This window comes from Schistocerca nitens, chromosome 9 (assembly GCF_023898315.1).
Source record: "Schistocerca nitens isolate TAMUIC-IGC-003100 chromosome 9, iqSchNite1.1, whole genome shotgun sequence".
In the NCBI taxonomy this organism is placed as follows: Eukaryota; Metazoa; Arthropoda; class Insecta; order Orthoptera; family Acrididae; genus Schistocerca; species Schistocerca nitens.
Genome location: NC_064622.1, coordinates 399,896,766 through 399,918,174, shown reverse-complemented (window position 1 = coordinate 399,918,174; position 21,409 = coordinate 399,896,766). Strand labels below are relative to the sequence as shown.

The 21,409-nt window shown below is 41.3% G+C and overlaps 1 protein-coding gene across 1 annotated transcript in view; it reads left to right on the top strand.

The window, feature by feature from the left end:
* LOC126203363 (protein abnormal spindle-like) overlaps positions 1-21,409 on the top strand; it is a 153,228-nt gene that overhangs the window by 109,272 nt on the left and 22,547 nt on the right. Inside the window, exons 10-15 of the mRNA XM_049937660.1 lie at positions 16,227-16,399; positions 16,519-16,738; positions 16,821-18,173; positions 18,278-18,461; positions 19,378-19,562; positions 19,674-19,796. Coding sequence (XP_049793617.1) covers positions 16,227-16,399; positions 16,519-16,738; positions 16,821-18,173; positions 18,278-18,461; positions 19,378-19,562; positions 19,674-19,796 — 2,238 coding nt within the window. The remainder of the gene's footprint in view (positions 1-16,226; positions 16,400-16,518; positions 16,739-16,820; positions 18,174-18,277; positions 18,462-19,377; positions 19,563-19,673; positions 19,797-21,409) is intronic.

Below are 21,409 nucleotides of genomic sequence, written 5' to 3'. Positions count from 1 at the left end.
GCTCTTGAAATTGCAGTGTCCTCTTATTTTCTGCCTCCAATAAACAAATTTGCGTCCTCGCGACTGCTTCGAGCTCCAGCACCGCTTTGACCTTCACCCCAAGAACATCATTCCATCTCATCGGGGAGTCATGCTCCTCATCCGGGACGACATTCATACCCAAGCCATCGCACCAAACACACAGACTGCAAGTTAATGCAGTATGCATTATCCTTACTCATTTCACCTTTTCTCTTTTCAGCATCTGCGTTCCCCCATCATTTGATGACACCAAGGCGGACTTCCTCCAGCTTATTGGTCAAATTCCTCACCCCTTTTTGCTGCTCAGTGACTTTAATGTGCACCATTCCCTTTGGGGCTCTTCCAGAATCTGTCCAAGAGGTTCTGTTTTGGCTTACCTCAATCAGCTCAGCTGCATCTATCTTAACACTGGAGAACCCATGTTCCTTTCAAACTCCAAGTGCACCTACTCACATTTGGACCTCTCATTTTGCACTGCCCACCTTGCCTGTCATCTTGAGTGGTCCGTTCTGTCTGACAAGTACTTGAGCAACTATTTCCCTTGGCTATTTGTTTGCTGACCCACTACCCCACCTATACGTAAACCCAATTGGCAGCTTCCTAAGGCTGACTGGCAACCTTCAACAAAAAACATTTCCCCAGTTGTGATGACCAGGTAGAGTATCTCATGAATGTTTGCACTTCATTTTCAGCATGCCATGTCCCAGTCCCCTGGTCGACTGAGACATGCCACGATACAATTCGTCCAGAGGCGTGCAGTGTTTTTGACAGTCATTCTACTATGGTGAAATGTATTCATTATAAACAGCTGCGTGCGCAGTACCATCGCATTCTTTGTGATAGCATAGAAACTAGCTAGATTTCATTTACTTGTTCTTTTAATAGTTTTACTCCCTCTTCAGTTGCAGGGGGCAACCACCGTTGGCTCCCTGGCTCCATTCTGTGATTTCTGACCTACTATAGAAAATGATGTTGTTGTGGATCTTATTGCTATCTCCAGGGGAGGGGGTGGGGTGTCTGCTGTTGACTGCATTTTACTTTCTATCCATCGTAGCAGTATGGCAAAGGACTTTCAGTCTTTGGTTTGGAACCTCCACTGTCTTTGCAGTGTCTTTTGTGGACCTTTCTCCAAGAGGTAGTCCTTGTTTGTAGTTCTCTTTCCTTCTGTCTATTGTGCGTAACTTGTAGTTGCTTTTAACTTCTTTTTCGTTTTAGTGTTGTAAGGTTATTACATGGGTGCTAATGACCTCAGTTGGTTTTTGTGCCCTAAAGCAGAATGAAACAGTCTCTTTCGTCAGCCATCAAATATGTCACGATGACATCTAAATGATGAATTTTCCAGTTTCATTCAACTGCTATTCCCATTAGTAGTCACATACTTTCCATTTTTACCACAGGACATTTCCCAGAATTAGTTCCTGGGCTTTGCTCATTACCTAAATCTACCACTCATATTCTAGCAGTTGTCCTATTTTAATAACATTTGCACATGAAAACCCATTTTGTTTGTAACTTCTGGTTTTGTTTGTAACTTCTGGTTTTGTTTGTAACTTCTGGTTTTGTTAGTAACTTCTGGTTTTGTTAGTTTGTGGTACAAATGTCCACATTTGCTCACTAAGCAGCAGCAGCAGGAGACAGCACACATGAAAGATATGGAACTGCCCATCTTTCGGAGCCAGTGACTGCTCCTAGTAAAGAAAAGAAAGAAAGAGCGTTGAAGAAAAGGACTGACAAGGTTTAGGAAATAGTAATAGTTACAGAAAAGTTGCCCAGAACCCTGGTTCAGATGAGACTTACTGGATGGGATGAGAAAGAAAGGCTGACTTTTGGTGGTTACACGGGGTAAGATTTAAAATCTGAGAATGTAAAGGTAGGGTAATAAGCAAAAAATTAATGAGTACTGAGATTACTACATTGCTTATTATGTATTGCCCACCATTAAGTTCTCAAATCTCGTACAGCGCAGACACCAACAATAAGTCTTTTCCCTCATCCCATCTAGTAAGTCTAAGTAAGGGTTCTGGATGACTCCTCCATAACTCTCACCACCTTTTTAACTTTGACATTCCTTTTCCTTCATCCCTCTTCGTTTCCCTTTGAGCCTCCTGCCGGAGGGAGCTACTGGTATCAAAAGCTTGCGCATTTCCGTATTTTTTGTGTGTTCTCTACTGCTGCTTCTTGGTGAGAATATTTTTATCTACTCATACTCCATTTTATGTAAACATTGATTATTTTTGTATCCAAGTTTTGTTTTGTATTGTTTCCCAGTACTTCTGATTGCTTCTTGCCATTTGGTTTTATCGCCAGCTGGCACAGCTTCCTGTGCATCTGTGGATCTTTTTCTCTCTGTGTACTCTCCTTCTCAACTACACACACATTCTTCTTTTATTTGTCTTGTAGTCAGTAGCCATTTCGGTGAGTTGACTTGTTGCTCAGAATGTGTTCTGTAGTTTTTGTTTATTGCAGGCATTTGTACTTCAGAGTTATCATCTGTTGTGAAGTAATCACTTTCAGCACTCTCACCCTGTCCTCCATTCTCATTTTGTGTGTCAGAGTGTTTGGAAGTCATGAATGTATCCTAATCTTCACTTTGCTAGTTGTCTGGTGCTTCTCTCGTTTCCATAATTTCTATATTCTTTAATGCTCAATCATTTGTGGTGTTTGTGATCTTCAGATCAACAACTTTTGTAGCACTTCTTTCAGTTTTGCTTGAAAGATATTTTCATCATACACATTATCTCTGGCAATTGTTAATCAGCAGAATCTAAAAATTTCTGAATACCCAACCATTACATGAGGTTGTCCTTTTGGTTCCAATTTGTTATGCTGGTTTTTTATTTTTGCCCCTTCACAACATGTGAATAACCACAGATGATCAGTGTTTGGTTCTCGTCCGTGCCATTGTTTACAGGGACTTTCTCCATCATTTGCTATTGTTGGACATAGTGTTCACAAGTAATTTGCTGCTGCTATTGCTTCATCCCAGAAATTTTGTGACATTCCATGCTCCAAAAGCATACAGCACACAGTACTTGGAAGTGTTTGGTTGAACTGTTATATATATTGCATTCCCCCGTTACTCATATACTCACCTGTTTTGTCCAGATGATCCACTCACTGTAGTGGAGACATATCAATTCCTAGGACTGGTTTTCGACACTCGATTGACTTGGCTCCCTCAGCTTAAGCAGAAGTGCTGGCAGCACTTCAATTCCCTCCGTTGCCTCAGCAACACCAATTGGGGTGCAGATTGCTGTACGCTGCTGCAGCTCTACAGAGCCCTTGTCCTATCCTGAATTGACTATGGGAGTGTGGTTTATGGTTCGGCAGCACCTACAGCATTGCATTTGCTTGACCCTGTGGACCACTGTGGGGTTCGATTAGCGACAGGAGCTTTTAGGACGAGTCCGGTGACCAGGGTACTGGTGGGGGCTGGTGTCCCTCCATGCACAACTGCTCGCCAGTTACGCAGCACTCATTCATAGTTCCCCTGCACATCCGAATTACTGTGTCCTTTTCGCGCCTGTGGCAGTCCATCTCCCGCATCGGTGGCCCAGATCGGGGCTAATGATTGTGGTTCAAATGCGGTCCCTTCTCTCTGAACTGGAGTACTTCCCTTTACCACCTCTACTTGCGGTCCATTCACGTACACCTCCATGGTGTACGCCTCGGCCGCAGCTTCGTCTAGACCTTTTGCATGGCCTTAAGGACTCCGTTAACCCCGTCGCTCTTCACTGTCAGTTCCTCTAGATTCTTGACATGTTCTGGGGCTTTCGCTGGGCTATACTGTTGCCACAAAATGGCCCAAAGTGAGCTGATAGATGTGAGTGCGACTCTCCTGCTTTTCAATCGCACAAAAAATAAATTTGTTAGAAAGAACAAGAAGAGGAATTGGGCTTTCTGGATGCATCCATTCTTAGTCAGAATGAATCATATAATTCAGCTTGTCAATTGATGCTGGATACATGTCTGTCCCAGAATTTTAGTAAAATGTTAAAAAAAAGATTTCAAATATCTTGTCCAAGCAATTCATAGAAAAATTGCAAACCTCAATAACAAAGAGTAAAACGACATAGATTTTTGCTCAGACATGTGAGTGCAATGATGTTAGTGAGAGAAGTAGGAAATGGAGGTGAGAATTAGAGAGAAGCATTTACTGACAAGAACAGAGAGAGGTACTGCCCGGCAATTTGAAATACTCTCCACTCTTGGTAGGCAGCATAGCAACCTGACTGCAATATGTCCACAGCTACCTGAAACATCAGCAGTATTGCTCATCCATATTGCAAAATTGCCTTCTATTTGCAGTCACATTGCAGCAATGTTGAGAGTAACTTTATTTTGGACAAATATTTCCATAAAATATGGCCCATCTAATTGTACATTTAGCTTTATCAAAGTGTATGTGTCCTAGCCATTCGTGCCATAAATTCATTTCCTGACCAGTGATAAGATTTGCAACAGGGCCATGTTCATGCATTGAAATGCTGGAGTTGTCTTCACTAATGTAGTACAAATTGCCTTTGTTTGGATCTTCCACAATTATTTCCCCACTTTATTTTATGCTACTAGTGCAGCTATTTTGTTAAAGATTAATTGCCTGAGGGACTTTTATCAAATTACACATAATGCCAGGAATGTAAAACTTCTTACAATGCCAAAACCAGTACTTTGTAAATATCCACCACCAGCTGCGTTTACTGACCTCACCATTGATGAAAGTGACAAATTTTTCACGTTGTTAACTCCAGTGGTCTGTTGCTCCACTGTTAGAGATCCACACATTGCCTCTTTTGTTTTCCCATAATGTTGTGTACGTTGCCTGTGAATATGTAACAGTGTCCAACATGATCACATTTAATTCGTTTGTAGGAGGAAATTTTGTCATTGTGTTTTGCTGTCGGTAATGAACGTTCACTAGCAGTTATTGTTACAGTGTTTGAAGCTCTTTTGACTGCCTCCTTATTATGGTTTGTTAGCTAACTGTTTGAAATGTGATTACCAAATGGTAGTCAATATTTTCCAGTATGTCTGTGCCTTTGACAATGAAAACATTGTGGACCATGGTCATATGTTTTTTTTTTTTTTTTTTTTAAATTGCTATGACTATTGTCACACTGACTATTTCCATATCCTTGTCCTCTTTCAACACTTTCACCCTGCTGTGTTTTGCCTCTTCTAGCCATTGAAACTTTTAATTTGCTGTAAGTCATTCTTCTTCTAAAAGACTGTGTTTGAATTTCCTGAGAGAGAGATGTGTCTCATCATAACACAATCCATCTGTGATCCTCCCTGCTCCCACCTAACCACTCCCTAGTCACATTCCATGAGTTCCTTACCTTCAATTTGGCCTCAGTATCTTTCCTCAGGTCCATTCTTTAGAACACCAACCATTCAGCAGAATAAAGGAGAGCCATACACAACCTCAAAACAAATCCTGACAGTCATCCCACATGCAGACAAAGGTTCCACCACTGTCGTGGATTGCATTGAATATCTTGCAGAAGGCCTCTGACAATTATCTGACTCTTCTACCTATCCTCTGTCAGAGCGATCCCATCCCAGAAGTCAAACGTAACTTCCAGTCCCTACTTAAAGCCTTAGACCCTTCCCAGAACCTTTACCCTGAATCCATTTCTGTTGTCACCTCAATGACACACAACGCACATCACACCCACCCTCTACATGCACCCCGAAATCCACAAACCGAACAGTCCTGGATGCCCCAATTTATCTGGTTATTGTGCCCCCACTGAAAGCATATCGGCCCTCAGTGACCAACACTAGCAACCAATTGCCCTTATTTGGCCTGCCATGTCAAAGATATCTATCAGTTCCTTCACTGACTCACCATCATTTCCATCTCTTTACCTCATGTATCCCTACTCACCACTGTTGACGCCGCTTCCCTGTACACCAACATCCCTCGCTCATGATCTTACCGCTATTGAACACTACTTTTTCCAACGTCCTTCAGACTCCAAACCCACTGCCTTTTTCCTCCTTCACCTTACTACTTAATTCACAACTACTTCCCCTCTGAAGGGAAAGTATACAAACAAATCCATGGCATAGCTATGTTCACCCACATGGGACCTTCATTTGTCAACCTGTTTATGATCCATCTAGATGAGACCTTCCTAGCCTCACAAAATACCAAACCCTTAGTCTGGTTCAGATTCATTGACGATAACTTCATGATCTAGACTCAGGTCCAAGACACCCTACACTAATTCCTTCACAACCTCCACACCTTCTCTCCCATCTGTTTTACTGGATCCTCCTCAATCCAGTGTGGCACCTTCCTGGATGTTGGCTACCTCCCTCCTCTGACAGTTCCATCCACACCTCTGTGCACATTACACCCGCCAACCATCAACAGTACCTGCATTTCGACAGATGTCATCCCTTCCATGCCAAAAAAATACCTGCCATACGGCCTGGCCACCTGGGGATGGCATAACTGCAGTGATAAGGATTCTCTTGTCCAGTATGCTGAGGGTCTCACCAAGGCCATCACAGACAGGCGTTATCCCCCAGACCTAGTCCACAAACAGCTATTTCCCTCACATCCCCAAACCTCCAACCACCTCTAAGAATCAGCTACAAAGGAGTGCCTCCTTGATCACCCAATACCTCCCCAGACTGGAACAATTGAACCATCCTTTGTCAGGGCACTGTTTACCCATCATTATGCCCTGAAATGAGGGATATCCTACCCAAGATCTTTCCCACCCTCTCCTAAAGTGGTGTTCCATCACCCAACCAACATCCACATCATCCTAGTCCACCCTTATGCCACTCCCAATGCCAATCCCTTTACACAGGGATCATATCCCTGTGGAAGACCCAGGTGCAAGACCTGCCGAATCCACACACCCAGCACTTCCTATTCCAGTCCTATCACAGGCTTATCCTATCCTATCAAAGGCCGGCCAACTGCGAAAGCAGCCTTGTCATATACTAGCTCTGTTGCAATCATTGCACAGCTTTTTATATTGGTGTGACCTTCAGCAAGCTGTCCACCAGGGTGGACAGTCACCACCAAACTGACCAAGAGTAAAGCAGGCCACACTGTGGCACAACATGCAGCTGAACATAACGTAGTTGATTTTAACAGCTGCTTCACAACCTGTGCCATTTGGATCTTCCCCTCTACCACCGGCTTTTTTGGACTATGTGGACAGAAGTTACCTGTACAACATGTTCTCTGCTCCCGGAATAATCCTGGCCTCAACCTATGGTGTGTGTGTGTGTGTGTGTGTGTGTGTGTGTGTGTGTGTGTGTGTTTCCTCTTCTGAAGAAGGCTCTGGCTGGTAGCCAAATGTGTAACTGTCTTTTTGTTACGCCTCTCTACAACTCAACATGTCATCTTTACGGTGAGTAGCAACCCATCTTTTCCTTATAATTACAAGTCTGGCATATTTAAAATTGTGCTTGTCTAATGATGATTTGAAAATATGGTTGTCTCAAGACTATAATTTATTACATTACAATTACTCTTTGGGTTTATAGAGACATGGTTTGACATGTTCGAATTTGCATGTTGTATAAGTAAGAGGCTGAACATCGTTGCAGCAGATGGAGCATCCAAGTCAGCTGCTAAGTTACACTCCTAGAGTCCTAAAGTTGAAATGCAGAGGTTGTCAATATAGCTTGGATTGCTGATGAGAAATAGCTGAAATAGCTAAATGTTAGCAAAGCTCCAGGAGTCAGCAGAGCCTAGGTCAGATTATCTATAGAAATGATTGATTTAGTGCTCGTTTCAGTCGAAGCATAAAGTAGACCCCTCAAACCAAAAACTGCAGACAGAGGTCGGAAGAAAGCAAGACGAACTGTTGCTGAAGTAATCTACAAAACCATCAACCAGTATCGTTGACATCCCTCTGTTGTAGAACCATAAAATGTGTTATGACCTCAAATATAATGATATATTTTGAACAGAGTGGCTTTCTCTGTGCCATTCAGTGGTCATACCAAACCTAGCTCCTTTTTCATTGTCACGAGGTGTCTTGAAAGCCGTGGAAGGAGACTGCCAGGTGGATGCAGTATTTCTTTACTTCCAAAAGGTAAAGTGTTACATCAATATTCATGATCAAAACTAGAATCATAACAGCAAAACTGTCATCAATGCAAAACTTCATTTTAAACACCACAGTTCTTTATTAGACACGGTCCTATTGGAAGTAGTATTTTGTTGCCTACCTCAGAATTTTGAACTGACTTATCCAGCCAGAGGTGAAAGAAGTGGTAAGTGACAGATGAAAGTTCTATGACTGTTCAGGAATTGAACTCTTCAGGCCTTTGAATCCAAAGTCTCGCACTTAACCATGGAGCCACACCTATAGGTATCAAACAAAATTTGTGACTGTTTTGAGGATTTTGTGGTAATTCGAACACAGTATGTTATGTTTGATGGACTTACTGGAAGTAGTAGTGTGAGGTGTGTCAAAGGGAAGTGTGTTAGGGCTAGTGTGTGTTTATAACCTGCCAAACAATATTAATAATAACCTAGAGTTTTTCATATGATGGAGCTACCTATAATAAAGTACTATACAAAGAAGCTGCACAAATATTCAGTTAGGGCTTGATAAGATTTCAAACTGGTACAGAGACTGGCTACTTTCTTTAAATGTTCAGAAACCCAAATATGCCCTTCACCAAATGCAGAAACTTGACTCCTGTAACTACAATATCAGTGAGTTACAGTCTATCAGACAACTTGTAAATAGTCTATCAGACAACTTGTAAATATATCTGGGTTTCAAAATTTGTGGAAATATGAAATGGAATGTTCATATTAGTCCAATAGTAAGTAAAGTAGGCAGCAGACTTCTACACGCAGTAGGTCACTATGCAGATAACAGGTCTGTGTGGTATTGACTAGGCTGTTTTTTTAGGTTAGAGTGTCTTGGGGAAAACATAGAAAGGGTGCTGGTTGAACAGGGAGAATGTAGATACATGAACCATTGGTACAACAGTTGTAAATTGTTGTAGATGTATTGAGAAAGTATCAGAGCTCCAAGTGCTAGTAGAAAGCTCTGATCCTCAAATTGTTATAGGCACTGAAATCTGGCTAGAGCCGGAGATAAGTTCAGCCGAAATTTTTGTGAACAATTTTACAGTGTTCCGAAAGGATAGGCTGTACACTGTTGGCAGTGGCGTGTTTGTTGCTGTTACAAGTAAGTTTATCATGTACTGAAATTGAAGTAGATTTTTCGTTGATTTAGTATGGACAGAGGTCATTCGTGGCAACCAGAATAAACAATAATTGGATCCTTTTACTGACCTCCCATTTCAGATGATACAACTGCTGACAGGTTCAAAAATAACTTGAGTTTGATTTCAGACATGGACACGAGTCATATGATTATAGTTGGTGGTGACTTTAAGTTACCCTTGATTTGTTGGCGTAAATACATATTTAAATATAGTCGTACCTATAAAACATCATCCAAAATTATGCTAAACGCATTCTCTGATAATTATTTCGAGCAGTTAGTTCATGAGCCCACGCGACTTCCATGCAAGATGCTTATAATAGTTTCCACAGTGGAACTTTGTTGTGAAACCTGGCAGAAAATCCAGGGAGATTCTGATCATACATAAAGTATGCTAGCAGAAAGATACAAATAGTGCCTCCTCTGTGTGATAGCAGTAGAAACATGGAGGCAAAAAAAAGAAGGGAGATGGCTCTACAGACTTGCGCTGTATGATGTTTTGAAGCTAGAGTGGGCAGGGCCTGTCAGCATTTTAAATGGACCAAAACATATGCAGACTACTGTTTATGAGTGCTTCTTGTTCGTTATTTCTGTCGTGTGCATGCAACAACTGTTTTAAACGCTAAAAGTTACAGAACTTACATGAATAACAAAGTGTCAGGAAAGCAATTTCGAACGTTTTCTGTTCCTAATTGCATATTTGCTCCAGTAATATGACACAGTCAATGACATCATGGGGAAATGGCACCGTGGCTAACTATGGGGATGTGAAAGCAGTGAACCTAATGTTTTGGGCTTGTTACGATGCAAACATTGGCTTCTAGTTTGTTACATAATGCCACCACTCTTCTCTTTTTACCTCAATGAATGGCAGTACTACAACGACAGTGTTGCAAAAGCAGAGTTACTAAAAACAGCCTTCTGAAATTGCTTCACCAATGATGACGAAGTAAATATTCCAGAATTTGATCAAGAACAGCTGCCAATATGAGTACTTAATAGTAGAGATCCTCAGAGTAGTGAAGCAACTCAAATCACTTAATAAAAGTAAGTTTTCGAGTCCAGACTGTATACCAATTAGTTTCCTTTCAGAGTATGCTGATGCAGTAGCTGCATACTTGACAACCATATACAACCGCTCGCTTGACAAAAGATCTGTATCCAAAGACTGGAAAGTTGCACAGGTCACACCAATATTCAAGAAAGGCAATAGGAGTAATCCACTAAATTACAGACCCATATCATTAAAGTCGATATGCAGCAGGATTTTGACCATGTGTTTGAGCATTATGAATTACCTCGAAGACCCCCCTGCGGGTCCGGGGGTTAGAATAGGCCCGAGATATTCCTGCCTGTCGTAAGAGGCGACCAAAAGGAATCTAATATGTTTCGCCCCTTTATGTGATGGTCCCCTGTAGGGTTTGACATCCATTTTTCAAAATTTTCCCGAAGAGCGAGCCAATTGGGGAAGGACGCCTTACATGGTGCATCGTGTCCATCTTGCATTGAGATCTTTAGCCCACTTTCTCGTCGTCTCATTTTAGTCCTGCCCATTCTCTGTCTCTTGGGCGAGGATACCTTCCTGGGTGTGTTTTCCACCATGCACTATGCAGTGTCGTGTTTTGCGCCTTCGATGACCACAGACTTCATTGCACCTCATATCCAGCACGGTAGCCAGCCCATTGTGGTGGGGCCGCCATGCACCCTGTTTGTTGTAGCCCCCTGACCTCACAGGGATTGCTCTGCTGATGCTTGAGCCATTAACTGCCCACGTATGCCAAGAGGTAGATGCCCATTCCCCTGAGATGTCGGGACTCCCAGCAATGGCCATCTCTTGCTGGTGGTGAAACACAATCAGTCTCTAAGCATTCACGAGCTGAATTCAACACACAGAAGTAAGACTCCAAATCGTGCCCCTCCCTGGTCATACCATGGGAGGAACGTATGGTTAAGGATGGTAGCGGATCTTACTCGCGCCGGTACCTTGTATGTTTGAGAGCTGATGGGAATCTTTCATGACAATGAAGCCTCAGTTTTTTGTTGAGCATCTAGAGGACAAGTTTGGGGTGGTGGAGGACTTGTCCATAATGAGATCTGTGTCAGCCTTGATCAGAACAGCATCTTCTGCCCAGTCATGGACGTTACTCGCTTGTGACAAGCTGGGGGGATGTTTCTGTAACCATCTCACCCCATAAGACCTCAAATATCGTCCAGGGTATCATATTTCACAGGGACCTTCTTTTGCAGTCTGATGATGAGCTGTGTGGCGATTTAGAGCGGCGAGGTGTACATCTCGACTGGCGTGTCGACTGGGGTCCGAGGGGTAATCAGGTTGCCACCGGTGCCTTCATCTTGGCCTTCAAGGGTAATACATTATCCGAGAAGGTCAAGGTGATGGTCTACTGCTGTGATGTAAAGCTCTATATCTCTCCCCTGATGCGGTGCTTTAAGTGCTGGAAGTTCGGCTATATGTCTTCCCGCTGTACTTCCAGCGTCACATGCTGAGATTGCAGACACCCATCACATCCCAATACTCTATGTGCCCCACCTCCCATCTGTGTCAACTGCGGAGAGCACCATTTGCCTTGCTTGGGAGACTGCAGGATTCTCCAGAAAGAAAGGAAAATCGTGGAGCATGAGACCCTGGACCGACTGACCTACACTGAGGCTAAGAGGAAATGTGAACACCTGCATCCTGTACATATGACATAGTTTTACGCTGTGGCTACAACAGTTCTGACACCATTAGCTCCGCCAACCCCAGTCACCTCTCAGAGATGGAAGACTACACCTGCCCCCATGATGGTTGGGGGCATTTTCCTCCCTGTTGCTGCCGCACCACCTACTTTGAGAGCAACCCCCCCCCCCCCCCCAAACCATCAGGGACATCTGTCCCCACTTCTAAGGTGGAGAAGCGTAAATCTTCGGCTTCTTTTGCTAGGAAGGGGCCCCTTAGGTCACTCCCTTCCCAGGTTTCTGCGAGTGGGAAAGATGAAACCCGCCATTGGCTGAGGAACTCAAAAGCAGCTCATCATAGGTATTCATGCTCATCCTCAGTCCTGGAGACTGAGCCAGTGAAGTCCTCCCAGCCAGGGAAACACAAGGAGCAGCAAGAGAAACCCAAAACGAAGACCCTTAAGATCAAGGAGGTTGCGGTGGCACCCACTCCACCGCTACGTACAAGCTCTGTGTCTGAGGATGCGGTGGATATTCTGGCACCCACTGAGGACCTAGATCTCGCCAGACCCTCAGACACAATGGATATAGACTGCTCAGGCAATAAGTCGGTGGCAGCAGGTGACCCTGAGGCGTAAACTGCCTCATTGAATGTTCCATGCCTTCCCAGTAACACGATGACGTCATCCTCCGGTGGAATTGTGGCGGTTTTCTCCACCGCCTGGCTGAGTTGCGACAACTGTTAAGCTTTACACCTGCTTTTTGCATTGCCCTCCAGAAAACCTGGTTCCTGGAAATGCGGACCACTGCCCTCTGCAGCTATAAAGGATATTACAAGAACCGTAGCGACCATTATCGAGTGTCAGGTGGAATCTGCATTTATGTCCTAAACTCGGACTGTAGTGAAACTGTGCGCCTGCAAACCCCTCTTGAAGCTGTGGCTGTCAGAATAAGGATGGCATAGGAAATAACTGTCTGCAATATATATCTTCCTCCAGATGGTGAAGTACCCCTGAATGTATTAGCTGCACTGATGATCAGCTCCCTAAACCTTTCCTACTTTTGGGAGATTTTAACGCCCTTAACCCCTTGTGTGGTGGCACCGTGCTTACTGGCCAAGGCAGAGATGTCAAAGCTTTACTGTCTCAGTTCGACCTCTGCCTCTTAAATACTGGGACTGCCATACATTTCAGTGAGGCTTGTGGTAGTTACTCAGCCATTGATTTATCCATTTGCAACCCAGGAATTCTCCCATCTATCCACTGGAGAGAACATGACGACCTGTGTGGTAGTGACCACTTCTCCATCTTCCGGTCACTGTCCCGGTGTCAGGCCAACGGACACCTGCCCAAATTTGCTTTAAACAAGGTGGACTGGGAAACTTTTACCTCTGCTGTCATTGTTGAATCCCCCTCACATGGTAACATTGATGTGATGGTTGCACAGGTGACTACAACAATGAATTCTGCAGCAGAAAATGCGATCCTTCACTCTTTAGGGTTCCCCTGGTGTAAGGCAGTCCCTTGGTGGTTGCCAGAAGTTGCTGAAGCAATTAAGGAGCGTCGCCAAGGTGTCAAACGACGGAAGCAGAAGTGTTGGGAGAGATAGTCTTGACCATTGGGTGTCATATATTTCCTTTCCAAGTCTGGGCAAAGATCAAACGTTTTTAAGGTACCAGACACCAACAGGTGTTCCCGGTGTTACCATATATGGCGTGCTATCTACTGTCGCAAAGACGATTGTCGAACACTTTGCTCGCACCTCTGCATCGGAGAATTACCCCCCAGCTTTTCGCACTCTCAAACAGCCACTGGAAGCGAAATTCCTCTCATTCACTATACGCCACAGTGAATCCTATAACGCCCCATTTACAGAGTGGTAGCTCCTCAGTGCCCTTGCACATTTCCCTGGCATAAAGCCTGGGCCTGATCGGATCCAGGGCCAGATCATTAAACATCTCTAATCTGACTACAAGTGACACATCCTCATCATCTTCCATCGAATCTGGTGTGATGGCATCTTTCCATCACAATGGCGGAAGAGCACCATCATTCTGGTGCTCAAACCTGGTAAAAACCCACTTGATGTGGATAGCTATCGGCCCATCAGGTGCTGTTTTTATGGTGGACGTTTTAATGTGTTGCGGAGTGGCTGGCTTTTCCTTTGTATTCCCGTGGTAAGCCAGCCACTGTAATCTGCTTTCTTGTTTTACTCTCTTCTGTTCCTAGCATCTCTCTGTTGTTTTCTTGTCCTCTTCTGTTCCTTGTGGTGTTCGTTGCCTCTCCTTCATTCTACTGATTTTTCCTTTGTTTCTGTTTTGTATTATATGTCTCTTCTGTCTTATTCTCACACTTGTGGCATTGTTTTATTAGGAACAAGGGACCGATGACCTGGTAGTTTGGTCCCTTCCCCCCTCTTTTAAACCAACCAACCAACTTACCAAAAAGAGAACGGACTGTTGATACAGTCATCTATGCACACACAAACTGTTGAGTGCTATTGGGGAGGGATTTCAAATTGATTCTGTATTTCTAGATTTCCAGAAGGCTTTTGACACTATACCACAAGAGCAACATGTAGTGAAATTGCATGCTTATGGAATATTGTCTCTGTTACGTGACTTGATTCATGATTTCCTGTTGAAGATGTCACAGTTCATAGTAATTGATGGAAAGTCTTAGAGTAAAACAAGTGATTTCTAGCATTCCCCAAGGTAGTGTTATAGGGCCTCTGCTGTTCCTTATCTGTACAAACAATTTGAAGGCAATGTGAGCATCTGTCTTTTCATCAGAAGGTCAAAACAAATTGCAAAACGATTTAGAAAATACATCTGTGTGGTGTGAAAATCGGCAGTTGATGCTAAATAATTAAAATTGAGAGATCATCCACATTATTTCCAAAATGAGTACATTAAACTTTGGTTACAAGATAAATCAGTCAGATCTAAATGCCATAAAGTCAACTAAATACCTAGGAATTACAATGATGAACAATTTAAATTGGAAAGAACACACAGAAAATGTTTGGAAGGCAAACCAAAGACTGTGTTTTATTGACAGAACACTTAGAAAATGTAACAGATCTACTGAAGAGACTGCATACACTATGCTTGTCCATCCTCTTTTGGAGTACTGCTGTGCGGTGTGAGATCCTTACCAGATAGGATTGATGGTGTACATCAAGAAAGACCAAAGAAGAGCAGCATGTTTTGTACAGAAATAGAGGAGTGTGTGTCACCGACATGACACAGAATTTGGGGTGGACATCATTAAAACAAGGGCGTATTTCATTGCAGCAGAATCTTCTCATGACACTTCAGTTACCAACTTTCTCCTCCGCATGTGAAAATATTTTGTTGATGCTGACCCACTTGTGGAGAAGTGATCATCATAATAAAATTAGGGAAAGGGAAATCGGAGTTAACACAGAAAGATGCAGGTGTTCACTTCTTCCACACACTGTTCGAGATTGGAATAACAGAGAATAATTGTGAAGATAGTTCATTGTAGTAAGTGTAGATGAAGATAGATAGGGTACTGGGATAATGCGACCAAATCATTCTACAGAGAAGAATAAATAAAAAACATTAAAAATGTACCTGAAATTTGTGGAACCTATTCCAGACAAGACTAAGGGGGGATATTGTAGAAATGGTCATTAGCTTGTTTGACTCACTGTAAAACATCGAGGAGGTAATGGAAAACCTGAACTGATAGATGCTTGAAGGAGGAAGCCAACTATTCTGCAAAACCTTACCTAAATATTTACAAAAACCAGCGTTAAATGAATAAATTAAGAGTATACTACAGCTTGCTCATAATTTTACACCCATAGTGTTAGAGATGATGAGGTTAGATCAGTTAGAGCATTCACAGCAGTTAAACAGCATTCTTCCTGCACTCTTTACGTGATTGGATACCCTAATATTTAGCACTATTGGAAGTACCCGCTGCCGTACACTTCAGTGGTTTGCACAGTATGTATGTAGATGGAGATAGAGACAGGGTTAAGGAGGATGGGTTCATCCTGTACTTTTGCATAGAAAGGTAACCTGCCTCACTGCCATTTTAAAATGGGGACTGTGGATTGCAGTAATATTGCCTGAGGATGAGGGTTTTATTGTCGAATTTACTAAACTTGTATTCATGTATGGTATGAAGTTACGCTCATGAGATGACATGCATGTGTATAGTATTGTCCTTTCTATTATTTAATCTAAGTTCAGTTTATTGAACATGTAGTACTTTGCTGCCAGCCATTTATTGAGTGTGTGTTGATTGCATACTTCCTTCATCTTTATACTTTCAGTCAAGTCGTGATGTGTTGCTGGCGTTTTCTAGAGAATTTTTATCAGCTGTTGGTGACGTCACAAAGTGTCTGCGACATTTTGGTTACATTGTAACTCATGAACAGTCATATCTGAATGAGTTTGATTATGCTGTGACCAAGCTTCTTGATCTTCGGGATGGTATTCGCTTGTGGTAAGTGCTTCATGCAACTGAATGACACTGTGACTCTATATATGGATGGTAAAATCAAATTTATTATTGTTTCAATTTACTAAAGGCCATGATTTCACTTGATTTCACTTCATTCCCAGTCGTGTTATGGAAATAATACTGCAAGACGAAACCATCATGTCAAAGCTTAGAGCACCGGCTTTGTCAAGGCTGCAGAAAATACACAATGTAGGACTTGCATTTGCATCTCTAATTTCAGCAGGCTTTGATATAAAAAGCAATATTACATCACGTGACATTGTAGATGGTCACAGAGAAAAAACACTTTCATTACTGTGGCAGATACTCCTGAAGTTTCAGGTAAATAGTCAAATCATTGTTTAATAAATGAGTTTGAGTCTATATGTTCTAACTCTATTGTTACGTTTTTTGTTTTTTTTAGCTACCTAAGTATGAGGCTGCTGCAGTGAGGCTACAATGTTGGTGGAGAAGACATTTGATCAGAACTAGAGTGAAGAATATAAGAAAAATAAAATCCGCTATTACAATTCAGCGGAGATTTCGAGCCAACAGAGCAATGAAGCAACAGCAGGTTACTTTCCAGCTCCAAAAGGCTGCTGCTATGAAAATACAGTGTTGGATTAGAGCTGTTCATTTAATGAGAAAAGAACGCATATCATTTCTGGAGCAAAAACGAAGTGCAATTATTATACAACAATGGTATCGAAATATGCTTTTAACAAAATTAAAGCAACGTGAATACCAAAAACTGAGGTTGACTGTTCAATTAGTTCAGCAGAGATTTAGAGCCAACAGAGCAATGAAGCAACACAAGGCTGCTTTTCAGGTACAAAAGGCTGCTGCTATGAAAATACAATGTTGGATTAGAGCTGTTCATTTAATGAGAAAAGAACGAACATCATTTTTGGAACAAAAAAGTAGTGCAGTTATTATACAACAGTGGTATCGAAATATGCTTTTAACAAAATTAAAGCAACGTGAATACCAAAAACTGAGGTTGACTGTTCAATTAGTTCAGCAGAGATTTAGAGCCAACAGAGCAATGAAGCAACACAAGGCTGCTTTTCAGGTACAAAAGGCTGCTGCTATGAAAATACAATGTTGGATTAGAGCTGTGCATTTAATGAGAAAAGAACGAACATCATTTTTGGAACAAAAAAGTAGTGCAGTTATTATACAACAGTGGTATCGAAATATGCTTTTAACAAAATTAAAGCAACGTGAATACCAAAAACTGAGGTTGACTGTTCAATTAGTTCAGCAGAGATTTAGAGCCAACAGAGCAATGAAGCAACACAAGGCTGCTTTTCAGGTACAAAAGGCTGCTGCTATGAAAATACAATGTTGGATTAGAGCTGTGCATTTAATGAGAAAAGAACGAACATCATTTTTGGAACAAAAAAGTAGTGCAGTTATTATACAACAGTGGTATCGAAATATGCGTTCAACAAAATTACAGCAACAAGAGTACCAAAAACTGAGGTTAATAGTGATACACATTCAGCAGAAATACAGGGCTACATTGTTGATGAAATATGATAGAAATATTTATCAGAGGAAAAGGTGGGCATCTGTTATTATTCAGAGATGGTTTCGAGCCACTCTTAATATGAAACGTCAGCGTGAGTTGTATTTGACACAGAGATGTTGTATTATTACTATACAGAGATGGTTCAGGAGTGTTTGGTCCAAAAGAGAAAGAGAAGCAAAACGAAAAGTACTAGTTCCCATATCCCAATCAGAAATTGAAAATCGTGCTGCGGTCAAAATACAGGTACATTATGTTAAGTTACCAGTAGTTTATATTGTTCATAAATGTGTCCACATAATTTAAAGAACTGTAGATACTATACATTTCTATTCTGCCTATTTTTACAGGCCTTTTGGAGGGGTTTTGCTGCACGAAAGCGGCTGCCTAGTAACTGCTTAAGTCTGAAAAATAGAGGTGTTACCAGAAACCCCTCGCAACCTGTTCAGACATTGCGGTGGAAGTACACAAATAATCTGAGGTGCTTTGAACAGAATTCCCTGGGACAGATAATCATGCTCTTCATGTCTCTAAGTAAGTTCACTATTCAAATGATGTAGGCTTTCATGGCCAGTAACGCAGCATTTTTGTTGTCCTTCCTAATAGATTACTGCAGTGGCCACTGTCTCCGGTTTTATCTGTCAACTGACTGGATTTGCAGTTCCTTCCTCACAACTTTACAGTGGTTGAACATGAGAACAACTATTGCATCATTATATAACAGTATTACAAATCAGACCTAGCTGTAAATATAGGGTTGAATACCACAGAACTGCACTAGGTATGGTCGTAATTAAAAATATATCCCCACACGTTCCAAGTGGTGAACCAACTCCAACTGACGTACTCAAATTGACGTCTGTGTTCCATGCTGGTACCATATTGATATTTCGATATCATGTTTATTACTAACCGACTAATGTGATTAATGGTTCACAGTCCCAGTGGCAGGTGGCCTACCTAACAGCTTTCAGGGGCAAGAAAAATTTGACTTTTCAATGCTTTATATAATTGGTTGAACTTAAAACACCATCGTAATTTAATCAGTAAGAGGTGTAATCTTACGTTAAAAGAAGAGTTTAACTTAGTAAGACAAGTATTACAGTTGGAAACTATGTTTGTCTTGAGCCAGTAGAGCTCACTAAACTTATAGTTCCCACTATATTCATTCAGTATTTGAGAATGAGAGCACATGGTGTTTTCTAATAAACTTTAAACCTAATTTCAAACCTTTAATAAACTTTTTCTCACATACTGCTATATGCTTAATGTCAAGTATTTAACACAGTTACCCATTTGTAAAGTAATCACATGTTTGGAGCTGTTTTATATGTGGGAGTTGAGTCCTTTAAAGAATCGAGGTTTGACTGTTAGTATTCTGTTATATTGGTAATTGATGAGTTGAGTGAAACATAAGGAAATGCATTTTTTCTGTTTTATCTTTTTGCAGCTTCTTTGACTGAACTGTCTAGAGAGATATGTAAAGATTTTTCTGCAAGTGAATACCTACCGAAAGTTTTTGGTGAACTTAAACGATCAAATCGTTCATTTGCATATCAGAGACTATGTTCACTTGGAACACAGTTACTCTTGAATCTGGCAAAATACCCAGAAAACAGGGACAACATTTGGCAGGTAATATTTCTTCATATGGTGTGTATTCGCAAAATTAATGTTCATCTTTTGGTAAATAAACTATGTTTCTGCAAATTTTGTGGTTATTTGTAATTCTAAATTTTTATACAGGTTGATGAGGCCCTAGAAATTATGTTTCAACTGATGACGCAGTCTGTGGGAACACAGTTCACAATATTCTCCAATTGCTGCAAAGTACTTTGGTTGCTTGCTGATGATCCTTTGAAAGCACAAGTAGGTATTCACTTCTTAACTTTTCATAATGTCTTCTCCTGGCACCACTCTTTGCTTCGCTTCCCGTTTCTCGTTTCTTGTTGGACTCTTTTGTTAGTGTGGTCATGTTCATGGGCTTAATATGCACTATATGTTGAAGAGCATTATTGTTACGTATTTTTTTATTATTGAATCAATTTGTAAAGGGTGTTAATATAGAAACTTAAATGTAGAACAATTAAAAATTAAGACAAATTCAGTTTGTACTCAATGTTTTAAAGTAGCATTGTCATCTCACATAAACTCCGAAGAAAAAGGATAGAATATTTTAACTGTCAAAATAAATCATTAGTAGACTGTAAATTTTGCAAAAATATTCTGTATACATTTGGGATTCAAAGAAATTATTTCATGTGGAGAATGAAGTCTACAAAACAATAATCAGAAAAGTATCTAGTTAGTGTCAGATGCTTGAAAATGACTGATTTTTGGCCATTGCTCTGTTTTGAGCAGGACTACTTACAGGGAAGCTCCATATTAACGAACCTGCTTGGAAGGAATTCTGACTTTTAATGAAAATCTTCGTCATTCTTCCTGAAATTGTCACAAGAACAATGTGAGTTTGCAGTATGAGATTTTCACTCTGCAGCGGAGTGTGTGCTGATATTAAACTTCCTGGCAGATTAAAACTGTGTGCCGGACCGAGACTCGAACTCTGGACCTTTGCCTTTTGCGGGCAAGGTTTGCAGGAGAGCTTCTGTAAAGTTTGGAAGGTAGGAGACGAGGTACTGGCAGAAGTGATGCTGTGAGGATGGGGCGTGAGTCGTGCTTGGGTAGCTTGGTTGAGCACTTGACCGCGAAAGGCAAAGGTCCCGAGTTCGAGTCTCGGTCCGGCACACAGTTTTAATCTGCCAGGAAGTTTCAATGTGAGTTTGGTTTGCTTTTAATAAACCTTGTTTTAAAAAGTGGGTCTTTAAGGAATTAACACTAAATGGTCTGCAAATTGAAGCCTACTAGTGCTGAAATTCCTAACTTGTTTACACTGACAAGATATTGGCATCACAACATGTCTGAATGCTTGCTGCTGTTCCTTTAATTTTCAATCAGTCAACTGTAAGTTGTTAATAGTTATCACAATCAATTCTTGTCAGTTGGTAGGTTGCAGTTTTTGGTTGATAATTTTGAACTCTCAAGTCACTCATGTTACCAGATAAAACAGCTGCAAGGCCTATCCACTTTTTGGCTTAAAAGATATCTGTTTTAGTACAGTTAAGATGGCAAGTTGAAAAAAAATTCACATTATTTCTCATTTGACCACAAATATGTAAATATAAGAAGATAATGAAACAGATAAGAATACAGAGCATGAACTATAGATTTCTGCACACAGGTGATGTGATTTAATGTCACGGAAAATGTTAAGTTTATGGCCAATTGCGCATGAACTGGTAATATTGTGATATTTACCCAAGCGTTGGATTCTGCACTGTAAAAGAGTGGAAATTTTGTGTAGTTACAGCCAGTAAACCTAGAAAGCTTACAATTCAGCAGAAAACGGTAGTTCTTATTGTTGAAGACAATCATAACATTAAAATCTTGCATGGTAGAGAAATATGATTTGATGCTGTCGTCTT